This window comes from Sus scrofa, chromosome 8 (assembly GCF_054392235.1).
Source record: "Sus scrofa isolate SSC_HxYL_T2T_F1_AM1 chromosome 8, Sscrofa_HxYL_maternal_Yorkshire_Landrace_v2.0, whole genome shotgun sequence".
In the NCBI taxonomy this organism is placed as follows: Eukaryota; Metazoa; Chordata; class Mammalia; order Artiodactyla; family Suidae; genus Sus; species Sus scrofa.
Window position 1 is genome coordinate 120,535,120 of NC_139390.1, and position 18,063 is coordinate 120,553,182.

The 18,063-nt window shown below is 43.6% G+C and overlaps 1 protein-coding gene across 7 annotated transcripts in view; it reads right to left on the reverse strand.

Moving 5' to 3' along the window:
• SGMS2 (sphingomyelin synthase 2) overlaps positions 1–18,063 on the reverse strand; it is a 106,704-nt gene that overhangs the window by 20,790 nt on the left and 67,851 nt on the right. For all 7 annotated transcript variants that reach the window (XR_014813232.1, XR_014813231.1, XM_013978974.3 and 4 more), the window contains 3 exons: positions 14,442–15,141; positions 10,423–10,540; positions 4,546–4,699 (listed from right to left, as the gene is read on the reverse strand). Coding sequence is in view for 5 of the 7 variants with exons in the window: in XM_013978974.3 (XP_013834428.1) it covers positions 4,546–4,699; positions 10,423–10,540; positions 14,442–14,896 (727 nt within the window). In the remaining 2 variants the exon portion in view is untranslated. The remainder of the gene's footprint in view (positions 1–4,545; positions 4,700–10,422; positions 10,541–14,441; positions 15,142–18,063) is intronic.

Genomic DNA, 18,063 nt, shown 5'->3' on the forward strand with positions numbered 1-18,063 from the left:
CACTTAACCCTGGCCCAGGAACCTGGGTTAAGGATCCGGTGTTGTCGCATTTGGAACTGCAGCTCGGATCTGATCCTGGCCCAGCTCCATATGACGTGGAGCAGCCAAAAAGGGGGAAAAAAATAAGGAAATACATGAAAAAAAAGTTGTTTTTCTTCTAATCCTAAGTGGGGCAGTAAGGGGATAAACCTGTAGTTGCATTTCACTAGGTTCTGACAGATAAAACTCATAGAATACAAGAATTTTATAGCTGGAAGACACCTTACTCCTGTAGCCTGGGGGGCTAGCTCCAGTCCCCACAATTGTTCTGTTAGCTCAGAATGTTAGAAATGGAAGGAACATTCAGAAATCTGGAGATTTCACTAATGATGCATTCTCCAGGGCCACAGACCCCACGCCTCCCTGAAGTCTCTCACCAGCCCTGCTTCCCTTCCTTACAGGTCATCTGGTATTTATTCTAAAAGTTCAAAATGTCTGAGCGAACCAGATGCGTTTATTTTTGTTGATCTGCAAGAAGCAAAGCTGAAGTAGGCAGGGAGTATGGAGGTGGCGCGAACGGTCATTTTACTACTTGCGAAATTGAGAATGAGGTTTAGGACCAGCCACTCCTCTCCCATAAAGATGTATTCTCGGAGTTCCCATTGTGGCGCAGCGGAAACGAATCCGACTAGGAACCATGAGGTTGCCGGTTCGATCCCTGGCCTTGCTCAGTGGGTTAAGGATCCAGAATTGCTGTGAGCTGTGGAGTAGGCCGGCAGCTGTAGCTCCAATTTGCCCTCTAGACTGGGAACCTCCATATGCCTCAGGTGTGGCCCTAAAAACCAAAAAAAAAAAAAAAAAAAGTATTTTCCGTAAACTGCCACACTGGGGCCACTGCTGATTAATTGAGAACACTGGCTGTCCCCAAGAAAAGATTTAATATAAACTATTTGGAAAGAGAAGTGGCAAAATGGCTATCCTCTCTGCTCTCTCATTCTACCCACAGGGATACCACTGAGCCACGAGATGATGACGCAGTTACTGATGAGCTCCACTGCCCCGGTGGCATCCCAGGCCTAGCCGTCAGAGAGAGAAGAGGAAGAGGGAGGGAGGGAGAAGGAAGTGGAAGCAGGGGTGGGGGGGGTGGAGGAAGGGTAGAGGAGGGGGAGGAGGAGAAGTTTTCTCAACTAGCAAGACTTTTGGTGGTACTAAGAGCTAGACTGATTTATCCAGGCTAAGTTTATTTATTATTTATTTATTTATTTATTTATTAATTATTATTTTGTCTTTTTTTAGAGCCACACCCGAGGCACATGGAGGTTCCCAGGTTAGGGGTGGAAATGGAGCTACAGCTGCTGGCCTACGGCACAGCCACAGCAACTTGGAATCCGAGCTGCATCTGTGACCTACACCACAGCTCATGGCAACGCCAGATCCTTAACCCACTCACTGAGCGAGGCCAGGGATCGAACCCACGTCCTCATGGATACTAGTCGGATTCATTAACCACTGAGCCACGACAGGAACTCCTATCCAGGCTAATTTTATAAGGAACCTGGGTCCCAATGATACTATCTGCGCAACAGTGTAAAGCTCTACTCTTGTTAGTCCAAAAAATGATCTTGGTCCCACGTTTTCAAGTACTCTTATGACTAAATTCAGATCAGCTCCTGACGAAAGAGTAAACAAGGAGAGTCCAAAATGATCAAAGGGCAGGAAAGCCAAAAAATACATATATATAAATGATGCATCTAATTCTAGAAGCAGACTGCTGAAAGAAACCATTGGAACCACCGCTTACTCAGAATAACACATGGTATAATTTAGAGGGTGACTGTTTCTCTTAATTGCAAAGGAAATAGGTGTAAACATGGAATGCCCTGTTTACATACAGCACAGGTTCTAAAGTTAGGTTCATATCAAGCATTGCAGATTGGCCATTTTGTTTCTCACTCAAACCTGGAAAAAGCAGAATATAATTCTTTCCTTGCTGTATGTAAACTTACATGATTTTTAAAACCTCAAGCTAAATCATAACATTGGGAGGACAATTCTACATATTGCATTAGCCTTTATTCAAGTACAAAAATAACTGCACAGTTTCCCTGCTACTGCTCTGAGGTAAAACAATAACAATGAGCAACACACCCAGACTCTTCTTTGGCAATTCTCTAAGATCAAACAACTTGGGTTTCCAACTATTCTGAACAGAGCCAAGAAACTGATAATGCAACATCTGCACTCAGCCTGCTTGAGTTTGCATACCCCATCCTCCAATTACTAACTGTGGACCGTGGCTAATTCATTCGCTTTCTCCATGCTTAAGTTTCCTCTTTGAAAAATGGAGGAAAATAGTGCTTCCCTCATGGGGTGGCTACAAGGATTCTTCTACCCCAATTTTTAAATTTTTTATTAGCATACAGTTGATTTGCAGTGTTATGCCAATTTCTGCTATACAGCAAAGTGACCCTGTCATAAATATATATACATTCTTTTTTTTAACATTATCTCCCATCATGTTCTATCCCAAGAGACTGGATATAGTTCCCCAGGCTATACAGTAGGACTTCACTGCTTACACATTCTAAGCTAGCAAGATGTCATAATTTACATCTACTAATCCCAAACTCCCAGTCCATCCCACTCCCTCCCCCCAGTGGCTACAAGGATTAAAGGAGTTAATTTCCATCGAGGGCTTAGAATAGAGACCCAGTACAGAATAAGTACCATGTCTACTCGCTATTACTGGTAACACCATTTGGTCTTCAGTTATTTGTTTAAAACGGACTCTTAGTTTCCTGGGGTATTTTCCCTTCCTTCCTTGTTCCCCACCCACAGTAGCTTCCCTCTTAACATGCAACTCCTTCCTGCCCTCATCCTCATCTTCTTCTATAAGCTTTATAGGATCTACAAGTCAGAGAGAGGATCCTATAACCCAAGGGCACCCCTGGCCTGGAAAATGACTCATCTTCACACAGATGGAACTTCCCAGAGCAAATGTTAGAGTGAGAACCACAGGCAACATCAATCACTCTGCCTGCCACCCAGAATCATTAACTAGGTACCAGAAATGAGGAATTTCAGAAGACTGAAGTTTGAGGAGATACGGGGGCACAGACAGAACAAGGGTCCTCCCCTCCACTGCCTCCTCAGTCGTGGGAGAGCAGACCTAAGGGAGAAAGGTGCAGCAGGTCCTCTGCCTTGAAGTCAGACAGTAGGATAAAGGCACTTAACATGCTGTCCTCCCTCCTCAAAGTTTGTATGTAGCATTAGGAAGAAAACAATTCAAGAAGATACACAATTCTCACCCCCAAAAAGTCTTACTTCATCTACTACAGAGATGCTCATCTCTTTTTTTCCTGTGCTTTTAAGGCAGAATTAAAACCTAGAGTCCTGGAAAATCTAGGGGGCAAGAATCCACGTCTGCGCCACTGGAAGATCCACCTCGATGAGCCTCAACCTGCTGGATCAATGACAGGCCCAGAGAGGAAGGAAGAAAGGCGGGACAAGCAGGACAGAGAGGGAGGCACCTTGCCTTGGTCTCTGCCAAAGACCTTCAGCACGTGCCATGCGAGTAAAGAGAACTCAGAGAAGCCACCAAGCAAACACTGGCACGGGGTATCTTGGAATTAAAGATGCAGGTTAGTACTGACCAGAGTGGTAAAAATGGAGGGAGATGCATCACTTCTTCAAAAGGATTTTGAGATCATGAGCCTAACTATACAAAACCTCAGAAAATCTACAAGAAGGGGATGTGCCAGGCCACTAAACCCAAATACAACCAAATAAATGGACAAGATTACTGCAGCCAAAAAAAAAAAAAAAAAAAAAAAAGTTCTGAGAAAAAAATTCTAAGAATTCTGTATAATGAGAATTAAGTATATAAACAGGGAAAGAGACTTCACAATTCTCATCTCCACATTGCTTTTTAAGAAGAAAATGGTCGGTATTGGCAAAATGTTCCATGAAGATGCTGATTAAAGCATGAAGGCTATTGGAAAATGATGAAATTAGGATAAACGGGGACAAGGAATCCGTTCAAAAGGGGAAAGATTAACCGAAGTATTTGGAATGATGGCATAGATGTCCCACAAAATGGAGATGTCATTCAAATGTCATTTGGTTCTGGAACACACTGGTTCTTTCTGCAATAAACTTAATAACTAATCTTAGAGTTCCTGTTGTGGCTCAGCGGAAACAGATCTGACTAGTATCCATGTAGCCAGCAGCTACGGTTCCCATTGGACCCCTAGCCTGGGAACCTCCATATGCCACGAGTGTGGCCTTAAAACACAGAAAACAAAAAAGAAAAGAAAAGAAAAAAGGAGTTCCCCAGTGGCCTCGAGATCAAGGAGCCCATGTTGTCACTACCATGGTGAGGGTCTGATTCCTGGCTTGGGAACTTGTGTACTCTGGGAGCACAGCCAAAAACCAAAAACCAAAAAGCACACGCCCCTCTCTTTCCATAGCTGTCAATTCCAATAGAATGGGGGCTCCCATCAGTTTCAGGGCAGGGGGACCCTGCCCCCACAGCAATCGATGAGGTGGGAATGAGGCATTACTTACATTCTTTGATGAACAAGTAAGTTAGTGTCAGCACGACGGTGTGACCACTGAAGAGGAAGTCTCCGCACAAGATATGTGATCCAGTTATGGACAATCCTCCACCAGAAATCAACCGTAGAATCCGCTGTACTTTTGCCTGAGAGTCTCCATTGAGCTGAATGACACAAGAAGATCAGGGAAAAAATTCACAAGCTGATAAAATCATGTTTTAGCCAAATTTGTCTGATATTTAGAAAGGCCACCAAGTTTTTGTTTTTGTTTTTGTTTTTTTTTAACTCATGGCAATCAGAATCCAAGAGGGAAGCGCCTCAACTGGGTGTAGTCATTGTATTGGCCAGTTTTGGCAACACGTTTTAAATTATTCAATGTGTTACTAATAATATGTTTTGGAGGTGGTGTGTCCTTGGGCAAAGCTTTCAAAAATATTAATAACCAATGACTTCACCACAGGTATGCATTAAAAAGATCAAAGCTCCCTTCTTTCCTCTTTGCAGGAGGAAGTCAGGGTTTCAGATGGTTAATATTTGATTCGGCTGCACTCGACATTACTAATATCCTACAGTGTATTCATGCCTTGTGTTAAGTGATTTTAAAAAAAAAGGAGTTCCCTGGTAGCCTCAAGTGTGCATATAGCTGTATCAACATCTGATCAAAAGATTAATAGTTAAAAAGAGGAGTGTCAATAGGTTCAATGCTTTAAATAGGTTTGAATATGATGGATGAGGGATGTACCGGCAACCTTAAAATGAGTATCTCTGATCAGGAAAAACATCCTCAGATGTGGCAGGGAGGTCAGGAGAGCACACCCTTGGGCAAAGGTGCAGAAGCCCCAAGAAGCTCGGGGAAACCATGATGTCTAGGGCAGGAGTCTGAGGCAACAATTATTGCATCGTGGCGCAGTGCAAATGAATCCGACTAGGAACCATGAGATTGCGGGTTCGATCCCTGGCCTCGATCAGTGGGTTAAGGATCCGGCATTGCTGTGAGCTGTGGTGTAGGTCGAAGACGCGGCTCGGATCTGGCGTTGCTGTGGCTGTGGTGGAGGCCGGCAGCTGTAGCTCCGATTCAACTCTTAGCCTGGGAACCTCCATATGCCGCAGGTGCAGCCCTAAAAAGACAAAAAGACCAAAAAAAAACCAAAAAACAAGTTTCTATCCCATTACAACTCTGGCATACAGATATCACTTATATGTGGAATCTAAAAAATACAAGTGAATATAACAAAAGAGAAGCAGACTTATGGATACAGAGAACAAGCTAGTGGTTACTAGTGGGGGGAGGGGGGAGGGGCAAGACACAGGTGGGGGAGCAGGAGGTACAAACTACTGGGCAGAAGAAAGGCTAAAGGATGTATTGTACAGCACAGGGAACACAGAGCTCAACCTTTAAAAACTGCATGAAATAAACAAACCAACACACTCCCCACCCCCGCCAAACCTTAAGCATAAAGGAAAGAGTAGTGGACTACACTGGAGTACGTGAAAAACTGGGGGGCCAGACAGAGGTTCAGATCAGTCTAATATCAAGTAAATAGGTTTGGGAAGTTAAAGAATGATACTCAGAAATAAAATGGAGTTAGAGTATACACGGGAAGAGAAATACAGGAAGACAATAACATTGTACTCATTTGGGACCTGGGGGGGACAGGTGTATGACATGGGGCCTTTCATACTCAAACGGGCCCTGACACATGGCCAGGCAAACTATGATGGTGGTTAACCTGTCTGGTGGTGTAGACCGATAGTGTCTAGTTCAAATGGACACACAGCGAGGGAGGAGGGTAAGATGTGTAAGATGGATGCGTAGACAGGCTAGGAGCAGGGAAATTGAGTCGGCCTCCAAAGCAGGTAGAAAACCACCCTATCTGGTACAATAGGAGTTAGGGCAGGATTCTTTGCCTAAGCCTTTCCCGATTAAAAAAAAATTGTATGGATCTGGAAAGCTCTGGTATTAAGGTGACTTTTTTTACTCTTTTTTTTTTTTTTTTTTTTTTGGTCTTTTTGCCTTTCCTAGGGCCACTCCCACAGCACATGGAGGTTCCCCGGCTAGGAGTCGAATCGGAGCTGTAGCCGCCTACACCACAGCTCACGGCAACGCCAGATCCTAAACCCACTGAGCGAGGCCAGAGATCGAACTTGCAACCTCATGGTTCCTAGTTGGATTTGTTAACCACTGAGGCACGACAGGAACTCCAAGGAGGCCCTTCTTAAAAGACAGACAACCCCAGGACTGGGTGAGAGTTGACAATAAGGCTCTGTAGCAGAAAACGATGTGAAACAGGACTGGAGGGCAGGGAGAGAAACCGGAGGTTTCGAAGAAACTTAACTTTCTGTGCACAGAATTGCAGGGCTCAGTTCAGGGGCCCTCCCTGAGGAAAGGCGAACTGCAAACCCCATAAAAGCTTGTGAAAACCCTTGATGTGGAGGATAGAATCTATCATGTGCTTTATCACATCAGCCACAGACCTGCAGGAATTTCTGGCCATGCAATTGGTACAAACAACTGTCCACACTGAGAACAAATAAAAAGGTACAAACACTCGACCTGATCATTGTGTTCCCAGTTTAATAGGACACATTATTCTTCATTTCAAAACCACAATAATTTTTTTTTATCCACGCACCCATCCCAACTCAGGACTTGAGTTTTCTTTTTTTTTTTTTTTTTTTTTTTTTTTTTTTTTTTTTTTTTTTTTGTCTTTTGTCTTTTGTCTTTTGTTGTTGTTGTTGTTGTTGCTATTTCTTGGGCCGCTCCCTCGGCATATGGAGGTTCCCAGGCTAGGGGTTGAATCGGAGCTGTAGCCACCGGCCTACGCCAGAGACACAGCAACACAGGATCCGAGCCGCGTCTGCGACCTACACCACAGCTCACGGCAACGCCGGATCGTTAACCCACTGAGCAAGGGCAGGGACCGAACCTGCAACCTCATGGTTCCTAGTCGGATTCGTTAACCACTGCGCCACGACGGGAACTCCTGGACTTGAGTTTTCTAAGGGCAGAAAACACTTCGACTTCTTTACTCGGGATTAGGTGGATCCAAAGGTGTAAACAAAGAAGAGCTAAGGACGGCCACGCACGCATTCCTCCCCTTTCTTTCAGCAGCGCTGGTGGATGGAGATTTCCAAGAGCATTTGATTCAATCAACATGCCTTTACAGAACAGAGGAAGGGCTCTCTTGCACTTTCTGTACTTTCTCTGTTCTTAATTCCTCAAGCCTGTCACTGCTATCTTCCAATGTCAGATCACGCTCAGCAGAAATGCTAACTAGAACCTCAAGGAAGAACAATTTTAAAAAAGACTGAAAGAAAACTGGGGAGGGGAGGGTAACAGTAAGAGTTGGGATTAATGGATTTTCTTCTAGTTCTGTTCTATTTCATTGAGGCACCCCCATCCCACTGTCACCCACTGCTTAAGATTCAAGTTCCCTCTTCGTTTCCTCATTTTTTCAGACCATTTCTTTGCCATTGCTGGATATGGAATGGAAGACGTAGGAAACGAAGAGGAGAAGCACGGATCCTAACAGCCAACGCAGACAGGGCTCAGGGCTCTCAAGGGATCTTCAAACCGAGACCCCCACACACCATTCCCCACAAAAGTAAATAACAAGAAAGCTCAACCCAGCTGCTGCCAAACCAGAAGCCTAGCCATCCACGCCATCCCTTCAATTTGGAAGAGAAGCCCTTTGGACCTCTGTGGCCAGGATGAGGGGGAAGCTTTCTCAGGCAAAGGAATGTAGCTGTGCCAGCCCAACATTCCTATGGCAAAGAGGGTTTGAAAAGGTAAATCATTTCATGTGATTCCTAATAACCAGGTCAATATTTTATCTAAACAAAAATTTTAGAACAAACATTTGGTGACTGCAAACCAGAACCTGGGTGGCTGGGATAGAGCAAATTGTATAGCCAAGGCCTTCAAAGGGAGAAGGCAACTGGAAAATGTGGAGAGCTGAAGATTTTACTAAGCCTGTCACTGTGATGGCTTCTGTGATCACATCCAGTGAGTAATAAGTAGTATGAGGCATCAAACACTAGATCAAACATCCTCCCATAGCAAGTGGTTCCAGGATACACAGTTCTGTTGTTGCTCGTAGTCACTGAGGGCATTCTATAGAGTCAGCAACAAAGGAGACAGGCAGTTATCTAAGAGTTTCGTAATTGCAAAAACCTAAGGAGCCCTCAAAGCCAGCGGCCGAACCACATTTAGAATGCAGTTCTGACTCCTGTTCTAGAACACTCCATCATCTGCAATCAAACAAAGTGATCCGTGTTTGCTTTGCTGAACCATGATCCAGCTGCCAAGAGCCTGCTGATGCTCCAGGAAAAGGTCTTTAGGTCTTGACAACTGAACATGGGAGCTGATTAGTAAGAAGGTTCCCAGAGCTTCCACTGTATTTACCGTTTGGTTATTCAGCAGTATATTTGCTTCTGTGGCTTCTGACAATTGCAACTTTTCCTCAGAAGACAATCTTTTAATTTACTTTCTTTCTGTAATCATAGCAATTCATCCCTGCAAACCTCACCCGTTACTAGGAAGGGTTTGCCTTATTTCTTGTGGTCATTTCTTCATTTAACCTACTGCTCTAACCCCTCAGAAGGGTTTATTATGCTTCTGAACTTCTCCCATGCCTTAAGTTAGCGTCACAAAAAAATCAACCAATGTTTACATTCAATATGTACACTGTTTTAATTACAGACATTTTTTGCTTTGATGGCTTTGGAAAATTATAGCCTCTCGAAACCACACCTATATTTGGTGAAGGAGACTGTTCACTTCTTCAGAACAACTCTATTTTTCCTTCCACCTTGGACATCTGCTTAGTGTTCAGTAAAATATGCTGGACTCCATGCCCTTGTCCAGAAAGCACATGATTTGTAAGTTTCCTTTTTTATAAACCAGGGCACACTGGGGTCTGAGTTGATTAAGAGCTCTCTTGAGAAATGACTCTACCTGGAGAAACTATAAATCCTGCTGAACCCAGTTTCAGTATCCAGTCTCACAGTATCTCAGCAAAAGGCCGCTCTATCTTTCCAGTTTCTAAAAACTCTGAGGTCATCCTTGACTTCCTTCTCATAAACCCATATCCAACTTGTTAGCATATCCTGTTGGCCCTACTTCAAGATGTGTCCTGAAGTGAAAGACGTCTCACTTTCGCTGCCAGCCTCAAGGTTCAAGTTCCTACAGTGGGCCACAAAGGCCCTGTGGGAACTGTGCCTGCATCACCTCAACTCTTTCACACTTCACGCAGCTCTTCCCTGACTGGGTCTCCCAGTTCTTCCCTGAACGCACCAAGACTAAGTTACGGCCTTGTCCTGGGCTTCTCACCCCATCCAAGTGGCTCACTCCCTCGTCTTACTGAAGAAGCTTTTCCTGACCACTTTATAAAACGGTACCTACCCTCATAGTTCACCCTTTCGCATCTATACTGTTTTCCATCTGAGAGCCCTCGACTTCCTACCATGTAACAAGTTACGGCTCTATTTACCCATTGCCATCCTTCAGTAAGAATACGAGTTCTTGGAGGAGAAGAACTTTGTGTTGGTCTTTGCTGTTACCCAGAGCCTGGTGTATTTACAGGAGCTTAATGCTTTCAAAACAAATGCATGCATGAATGAATACATGAGAAGGCAAAAAAGCAAAGGGTCAAAAGATCCAACAGTAGCTTCCAGTGAGCAGAAAGTGAATTTTTTTAATGTACGGAAATGCTAATTTTACGAAAACATTTTCATTTCTCTTCCCCAAATCTAAAGAAAAAAGAAAACAAGCTAATTTCAGCTAACGCAGATGAACGTGTCTAGAAGAATGTCTAGCAGAGAGACGGGGCTTGATCACTGTTTTCTTCAAGTCCTGTCGTTCGGACGGCCGTCCTGAGGGGCTTACCTTGGGAGCACATTGGAAATGCATTCCGGGCACAGGGAGAGTAGTGACGTACATCGTGATACAGCGATACAGGTATAAAGTTCCAATGATAAAAAAGAATCTGCGCCCCACTATTGACCTAAAAGAAAAACAGGGATCAGGAAACAAAGGTTGACTGGGTGTTGTTGTTGTTCCTAAGGCAATACAAAATAATGCTTAGCAGAATAAAGAACGATTGCAGTCTTCAGAACCGAAGACTCACACTGCGTAAGAAATCTAGGTCTGTGGGGAAGGGGTCTGTGGCGAGCGGGGGAGGGAAAGTGGACTAAAGGTTCTGGCCAACCAACCACCCCTCTGAAAAGAGGCACCCTTTGCCGGAGAATTCAATGAACCTCTCTCGCTGCCAGTCAACTCACCGTGTTAATAAACGCTCTCTTGAGAACACAGCAGAGGTCTAAGCGAGCCGGGGTCACAGAGGAATTGACTAATGAGCTAGGGTGATACTACATAATTGGGCACATAGGGAAGTGGGACAACTCATTTAACCTAAGTTATATAAGCAAGGTTCATTTAAGGAGCCATCCAAAAATATTCCAGCAAGAGGTCTCTTGGGGCGAAGCGGGTTAAGGAGGGTTAAGGATTCGGCGTTGTCACTGCAGCACCTTGGGTTGTTGCTGTGGCTTAGGTTCGCTCTCCGGCTGGGGAATGTCCACAGGCCACAGGTGCAGCCAAAAAAAAAAAAAAAAAAAAAAAAAAAAATTTTGACAACTTGGGTATGAACTGTTTTGTCTTTGACTCGAGAAAGTTTCAGAGAATCCTATTTTGAAGATGTTCAAAGTGTCCGTGAGTATTTCAGGATGTTTAAGAATGAAGCTGTGGGGAGTTCCCGTCGTGGCTCAGTGGTTCACGAATCCAACTAGGAACCATGAGGTTGCGGGTTCGATCCCTGGCCTTGCTCAGTGGGTTAAGGATCCGGCGTTGCCGTGAGCTGTAGTGTAGGTTGCAGATGCGGCTCAGATCCCACGTTGCTGTGGCTCTGGTGTAGGCCAGTGGCTACAGCTCCAGTCAGACCCCTAGCCTGGGAACCTCCATATGCCGTGGGTGTGGCCCTAAAAAGACCAAAAAAAAAAAAAAAAAAAAAAAGAGCGAAGCTGTGAACTGATTGTTTATCCTTATTTTATGCTCTTCTAATCAAAAAAGGCAAAAAAAAGAAAAAAATCCCAAAAGTTTGCTTTCACTTTACATGCCGTGGTGGAGACAGCTGTCTTGACGAATATTAGTCCCTCTCTTCATCACCTCAATCCTCATCTAAGGCAGTGGCTCCCAAAGGATGGCTTTGAGCACACTGCCCTTCAAAGGGAAGGGCTCTGCCCGCTGGCATCACTGCCTCATGGGTACTGACTGGGCATCAAAAGCTCTGAAGATGACAACGTCTCTTCTGTTGTGAATTGGAGGTGGGTCTATAATTCTGGGCTCTGGGGATTAAGAGATGGGTGGGGTCCACAAAGCCCCTAGAATTACGAGAAGTAACTTCCCTAGTACATAAACTGTGTTACTCCAGATCTCCTATTTTCAGAGCTCTCAAACTTCCAAAACCAGTCCTGATATAAGACCTCTAGAAAAACACATAGCTTCAGGCAAGTGGCCTATTTTAACTTTTCTCCAAGCCTGTGGTCTGCCATGGATCAAGGTCTAATTCAGGTAACTGTTGGGACTTCTAATTTAAAGAATTATGTACAAACATAATTTCAGCTGCCTGTTTCCAACAGCTATTTTAAGTATACTCTAGTATTTCTGGGGTCAAAATGTAGGAGAAATGCCACCTTGAATGGCTGATAAAAGTATTTATTTATTGCAAGGCCATTTCTTTCAAAGCCTTGCTATTCTAGCTCTGCCTTTTCCAATACGGAAAAGGAACAGGTGATAAACATTGCTGAGTCTCTCCATTTGGTTAAGTGAAAAAAACTATTCACCCTTTGATTCAACCCCAGGTTCAAAAAGAATGCTGAACTGTGCTCCACACTGTTAGACAAGGGGAAGTTAGAAGCAGGAATTATTATGAGTCAATTATATTGATTCCAGTATTCAGAGTTCAGCTGTATTCAGAAGAGCACATTAACTTACAGCTGCAATATGCACTCTGCAGCCTTATTTAGAGAAAGAACTACTGCCCGTGATTATTTTTCCCCAAAGCCTTGAAGGTGCTTTTGAGAGAGAGAGAGACAGAGGGCAGAAGAGAGAGAGACTGAACAAGCAGAATTTCTTGTTCAGCTGTTCAAATCAGGTTATACAAATTACTCCACTAATTACTAAAAATTTAAAGTCCAATTCTACCTGCAAAGTAAAAAAGCAACATTAGTGTGATTTCCTCAAGTTTTAACCGATGGGTTGTGACCAAAACAGTGGATATCATCAGGTTGTGTGGCTGGCCTGTGTGACCACAAGTTTTGATGTGACAAATCCTAAGGTGACGGCCCTGGAGAGGCAGGTAACGACAATTCTCTGGGTAAAGATTCAGAGACTCTGAGACTGTTCAGCAGCTTGGAAGCCAGCTACTTATTGCACCCTGGGAAAACTTCTCTTTTCACACATATATGTGTAAAACTCTGCTCTAAAATAAAGGAGAAAGCAAATATTTTTGGCACAAGCTCTGTCCCTTATATTCAGTGTCAATTCCAGACACGAAAAAGACAAATGCCCAAGTTTAACAAATATACTGTTTGCTTTTAGCGTAAAGCATGTCATCGCAGCTTCAGCAAAAAGTTCTCCTACTAAATAAAAGACAGTTGATCTTTTGCTGTGTCTTACACTTACGCATATTAAGAAAACACATCAAGAGAGGTATTTTGAAGAAAGTGCATAGGAATGACTTCAGTGTGTGGAGTAAGTTTTCAAAACTGCCAACTCACAGGTGGGGAACTCTTTGGCAACGACCGAATTCTTCAAATCTCAAAGCAACCACCAATGGAAAGAACAACAGAGCTTATATTCCTTCTTCAAAAAATGATCTTTTGGCATTGACACTGAAATCCTGTTTGACTTTGAACTGTATTGGCCATGTTAGCATCTATTACATTTTCAAAAGCTTGTTTGTGGGTGACGTTTTGAACAAATTTATATTTGTAATTTAATTACTAGAATCTTAGTAGAGAACAAACATCTGAATGATGACTGAGAAGAAAAGGGAAACTGAGGAGACTTTTTCTTTTTCTTTTTTTTTAATGGACTGGTTGTCAGACTTCACAGGGAAGCAGAAATAATAACCACTTCAGAACTATGTCCTATTTTTAAGCGTCTTCAAAGTAAAAGTACCTGGCTTACTATTTCCTGATTGCTGCTGTTCTAAAACAAGAAGACTGAAACCAGTGAACTAAATGCTCCTTTGTGATGGTGTGAGGAAACTGGAAGGCACGTTTACTTTAGAAATCTAAAACCCAAGCTGCATGGGCCCAGTTCTAAATAAATGCAGCTTATTAAACAAACTGCTAGTGCTTCGACTGCCAATAGGCAAAAGGAAAAGAAATGTAAAATCTGGGAACTCTTGAAGAGAAGCAAACCTCAAAGCCTGCTATTGACTACAGACCGATAAAGTCATCACATCATGAGTAATGGAGAAAAAAGCTTCCCAGCCCACTACTTTCCCCACCTGTCAAGAGCCTGAAATAACACAAGCATGATGAAGCGAATGTTATTCCTCTCCAAGCCTCTTAATTTATCATGCAAATACCATAGTGCCAAGTGGCCTGAAATCAGAACTGCACCTTACATTTATAAACTCAATCATCCAGCACAGCACTTCTGCACTTTTCATACACAGCTGCCACTGTCACACAGTTGCTCAATAAATGCTTATTGAATAATGGCTGCATTTATTCAGTGTTGTAGATCTAGCACTTCCTTTCATCAAGTGCCTGGATAAGACTGAATTGATCAGATAGACCCAAGAAATAGAATTTCAATTACCCACCTGGTCAAGTAGAAACTAACAGCATACTCAAAAACCACCCCCCCAACACCCCAAAACATGAGACCTTACTTACTTGTATCTCAGAAACAGCCACTGGGTAATCCATAATCCAACTAATATAATCCCATTTATTTCTGATACAGAAAATGCCCATTTCACCCGGTCTATGTAATCAAAGAACTTGTCTGGGAGTGGAGGGCTCAGTTCCTTGGGAGGGACCCGCTCATGCACAACCGTGATCATGACGGTTGTCAGGACGAGGTTGAAAAGAGCGTACACGAAGGCAATGCCCGTTTTCCACCACTCTAGGGGAAATTTGTTCCTTGAGTCAGTGGGCATAGCAATTTGGATATAGTCCGGGTACTTTTTGGTGCCCTTTCGCAACCCGTTGGATAAGCTCTTGGGTTTCCCGTTGCCATTTTTGTTTTCTTCTTCAATCGGTTCAGCAGGTCTGGCGTACGTGTTTGCAGGCTCACTGGTCTGATTTTCCATATGTTCTTCAAGTTTTGCTGTCTCTATGATATCCATCGTCCCCCGGTGTTCAGGTCAAAAATGAGAGGGTAAAGGTCTTGTTCTTTGTGGAAACTCAACTCTTTTGGATCCTTCTATTGCCGAGCTCAACATGGACCCTCACAACGGGTTCTGTTCCCTAGGACAGGACGCAGAAGGTGGCCACCTGACTACTGTGCCGCCCATGCTACCATCTGCTGTACCTTCACCACTTTCGGGGATGGAAGCCAATTTTCTGTTCTCCAAAGATGTTATAATCCCACCTGTGAAAATAAAACAGCACTCTGTTCAGAAACTGTGCCTGTCCAGTTGTCAACCCCTCCAAGGCAACAACATTATCAAAATAAGGAAACAAATACCAAAGCCATTTGCTTTATAAATACATCGCCAGAACAGAGTCAAAGCTGCTGAGATGGAGTTTATTTATAAAACATTGAGTTGTTTTATCTTGGAATTCTTCTCTTTTGCAGCTGATGTCAGTATAAACAGGAACATTTTAATAATCAATGCCTGTTAAATTTCTTTAAGTCCAGACCCAGCATTGCAAGCCCTTCACCAGGCAGTATCACCTGTGCTAACTATGAAGTCATAATAAGCTAGAACCTCCCCAGAGACCACATCATTCCTTCCTAAGATTGCATGTTTTCTATGAACCTTAGAGAAAGAATACAAAACTGATGATGAGTTGCTTAGGTACATGGAGTAATTGTTCTTCTCTGCATTTGTCAAAACAGTCAAGTTTCTGTTTTCTTATGAAACATGGCATCTTTCTAAGTGACTACTTTTCAGAACATATTCAAGAACTGTACATTCAAGGTATTTTAAATGGCACTATTTCCATTTATCCTTTTACATCCAGACACGCACGCCATACAGAAAGAAAACCAAGGGCCTTCAAAACAATGCAGTGAAAAGATCCATGAGGCTCTTAGCTCTGTCCTATTTAGGGAACAAATTCTACTTGTTACTGGAAGGATAAAATAATTGACTACAACTAACCTGGTACATTAGTCGCTAACAACATTTTGATGCAGCCACCACATTTCTACCAAACAACAGAAACGGGCACCCAGAGGACCAGCTTGGGGCACTTACCACCAGAACACGGGTGAAGAAAGGTGCCGTCTGCTTAAAGCACCACAGGCTCCAAAGAGCAATGACTTCTCCACGACACAGAGCACCAGCACCAACTCTTTTATACGTGCTAGCAACACAGCCCCAGCTGTTCTCAATTTAGGAAAGCCTTATTTTAGTCCTGCTCCAGAACCCAGCCACCTGAAGAGGTTTTCAAACCCCATAATTAGTCCCCACCCAGAGCACACTGTACAACTTAAGCACAATCCTTTATTTCAAAGACCTCCCTTTTGGGGTTAACATCAGGCAAAAAAAAAAAAAAAAAAAAAAAAAAAGGGAGGATGAAAAACTCAAAGTGGTGACAGCTCAGCTTTTATTTAAGGGAAGAAAAAGGGAATAAGTTAAAAGGGCACAGTCAGTATGGACAGGCAGTATTTGTTGACGGTTATGGATGGCAAGGGGATCAGCTGCAGTGTTTACTGTGCATATAAGTGTCCTGGCTGCTGAGAGGTGTGGGGGCAATTAAAAAACCACCCCCCCTCCAAGCCAAACACTCACCCAAAGAGCTCAAAGTCTAACTGAAGAGGCAGAACAAAAGGACAAAACTTTGGAGAAGGCTGATGGGCATAATGTAAGAAGGAGAATGAGGTGGCTCACTAGACTAAAATGTAGCTTTAGATGTGTCTCTAAAGATGTGGCCACAGAGAGGCACAGTCCATTTCTGAGGAAGCTAAAGCAGGGGGAAGGTTAGCCTGGCAGGGAAATGGGGGGTGACCGGAGGATGGAGATTGGCTAAGAGGTGTTCCTGAAAGGACCTCTCACCTTTCCCTTGTACCCGAGAAAAGCTCTCGGCTACTCACACATCAGAGCAGGGTGAGGAAGGGCAGGTGCCCCTCTCTGTAAAACAGGGCTGACAGACATTCTCTGCTGTCGTGTCTGAGCACAATGCTGTAGGAAGAGGAAGTACCACGAAGGTATTTTCAAAAACAAACCTTCAACACCAGGGAGTACCACTGCGAGCGGAGGTACCAAAGCATTAACTCAGCCATTGCCTGTCTCTTTCTACCGACTTCAGGCTACACCACTCATGACAGCTTGCCTAACTTTCACCTGAATTCCACCCACTTTTACTACTCCACATCTGCTCCAAGCCTGGTGTTCGTAGGTGAAAAGAAGCTTGTGATTTTGAAACCCAGGTCCACCAGTGGACATACAGGTGGTTTTGAAAAGGTAGCTACCCAGTTCTAGAACATAGAATGTAAAACAGAAGAAAACAGTTACTTTTTTTTTTTTTTAAAGAGGAAGCATTCAGTCACCCACCTCCTGGGACAACTGAGACAATGACTGAAATAATTAATCATGAAAAGCTTTATGCCCCTGGGAATAAGAGCACTCTGTGAGTACAAAGGCCAGTTGTCGTCATTAGTGGTGAGACTGATGTTTTCCTTGGGGTTTTGTTAAGAAGATTAAGGATTCATCATGTGTCAACCCATCTTGGGACACAACGTTTGTCATCAAGAGGGTGATTACAACATACTCATTCCGATGGTGATACTTTCCTACCAGTAAGTGTCTAGAAAGTGATAAAAGCCACGACAGTTCCTCTCGAGAGATGGCAATCCCATTATGTCATTTGTTTAGGGTACTGTGCCAGGGCACAAAGCACATGAAAAGCTCTCCAAGTCCTTCTACGTTACACAATATGGAAGTTAGTCTAGACAATATTTTGAAAGTTTAAGATCTCTATAGCCCAATCTTCCTTTTGAAGGCAAGTGCAAAACTCTGAAACTTTTAGTACAGTGATATGTTAGGTTGTCTTCATTTTTTAAGAAGTAAGTATAGAGGGTGCAGTAGGTTAAGAATCTAACTGCAGGAGTTCCCGTCGTGGGTCAGTGGAAACAAATCTGACTAGTATCCATGAAGATGCAGGTTTGATCCCTGGCCTCACTCAGTGTATGTTGAGAATCTGGCATTGCCGTTGAGCTGTGGTGTAGGTCTCAGACACAGCTTAGATCTGGTGTGGCTGTGGCTGTGGCATAGGCTGGCAGCTATAGCTCTGATTTGACCCCTAGCCTGGGAACCTCCATATGCCACAGGTGTGGCCCTAAAAT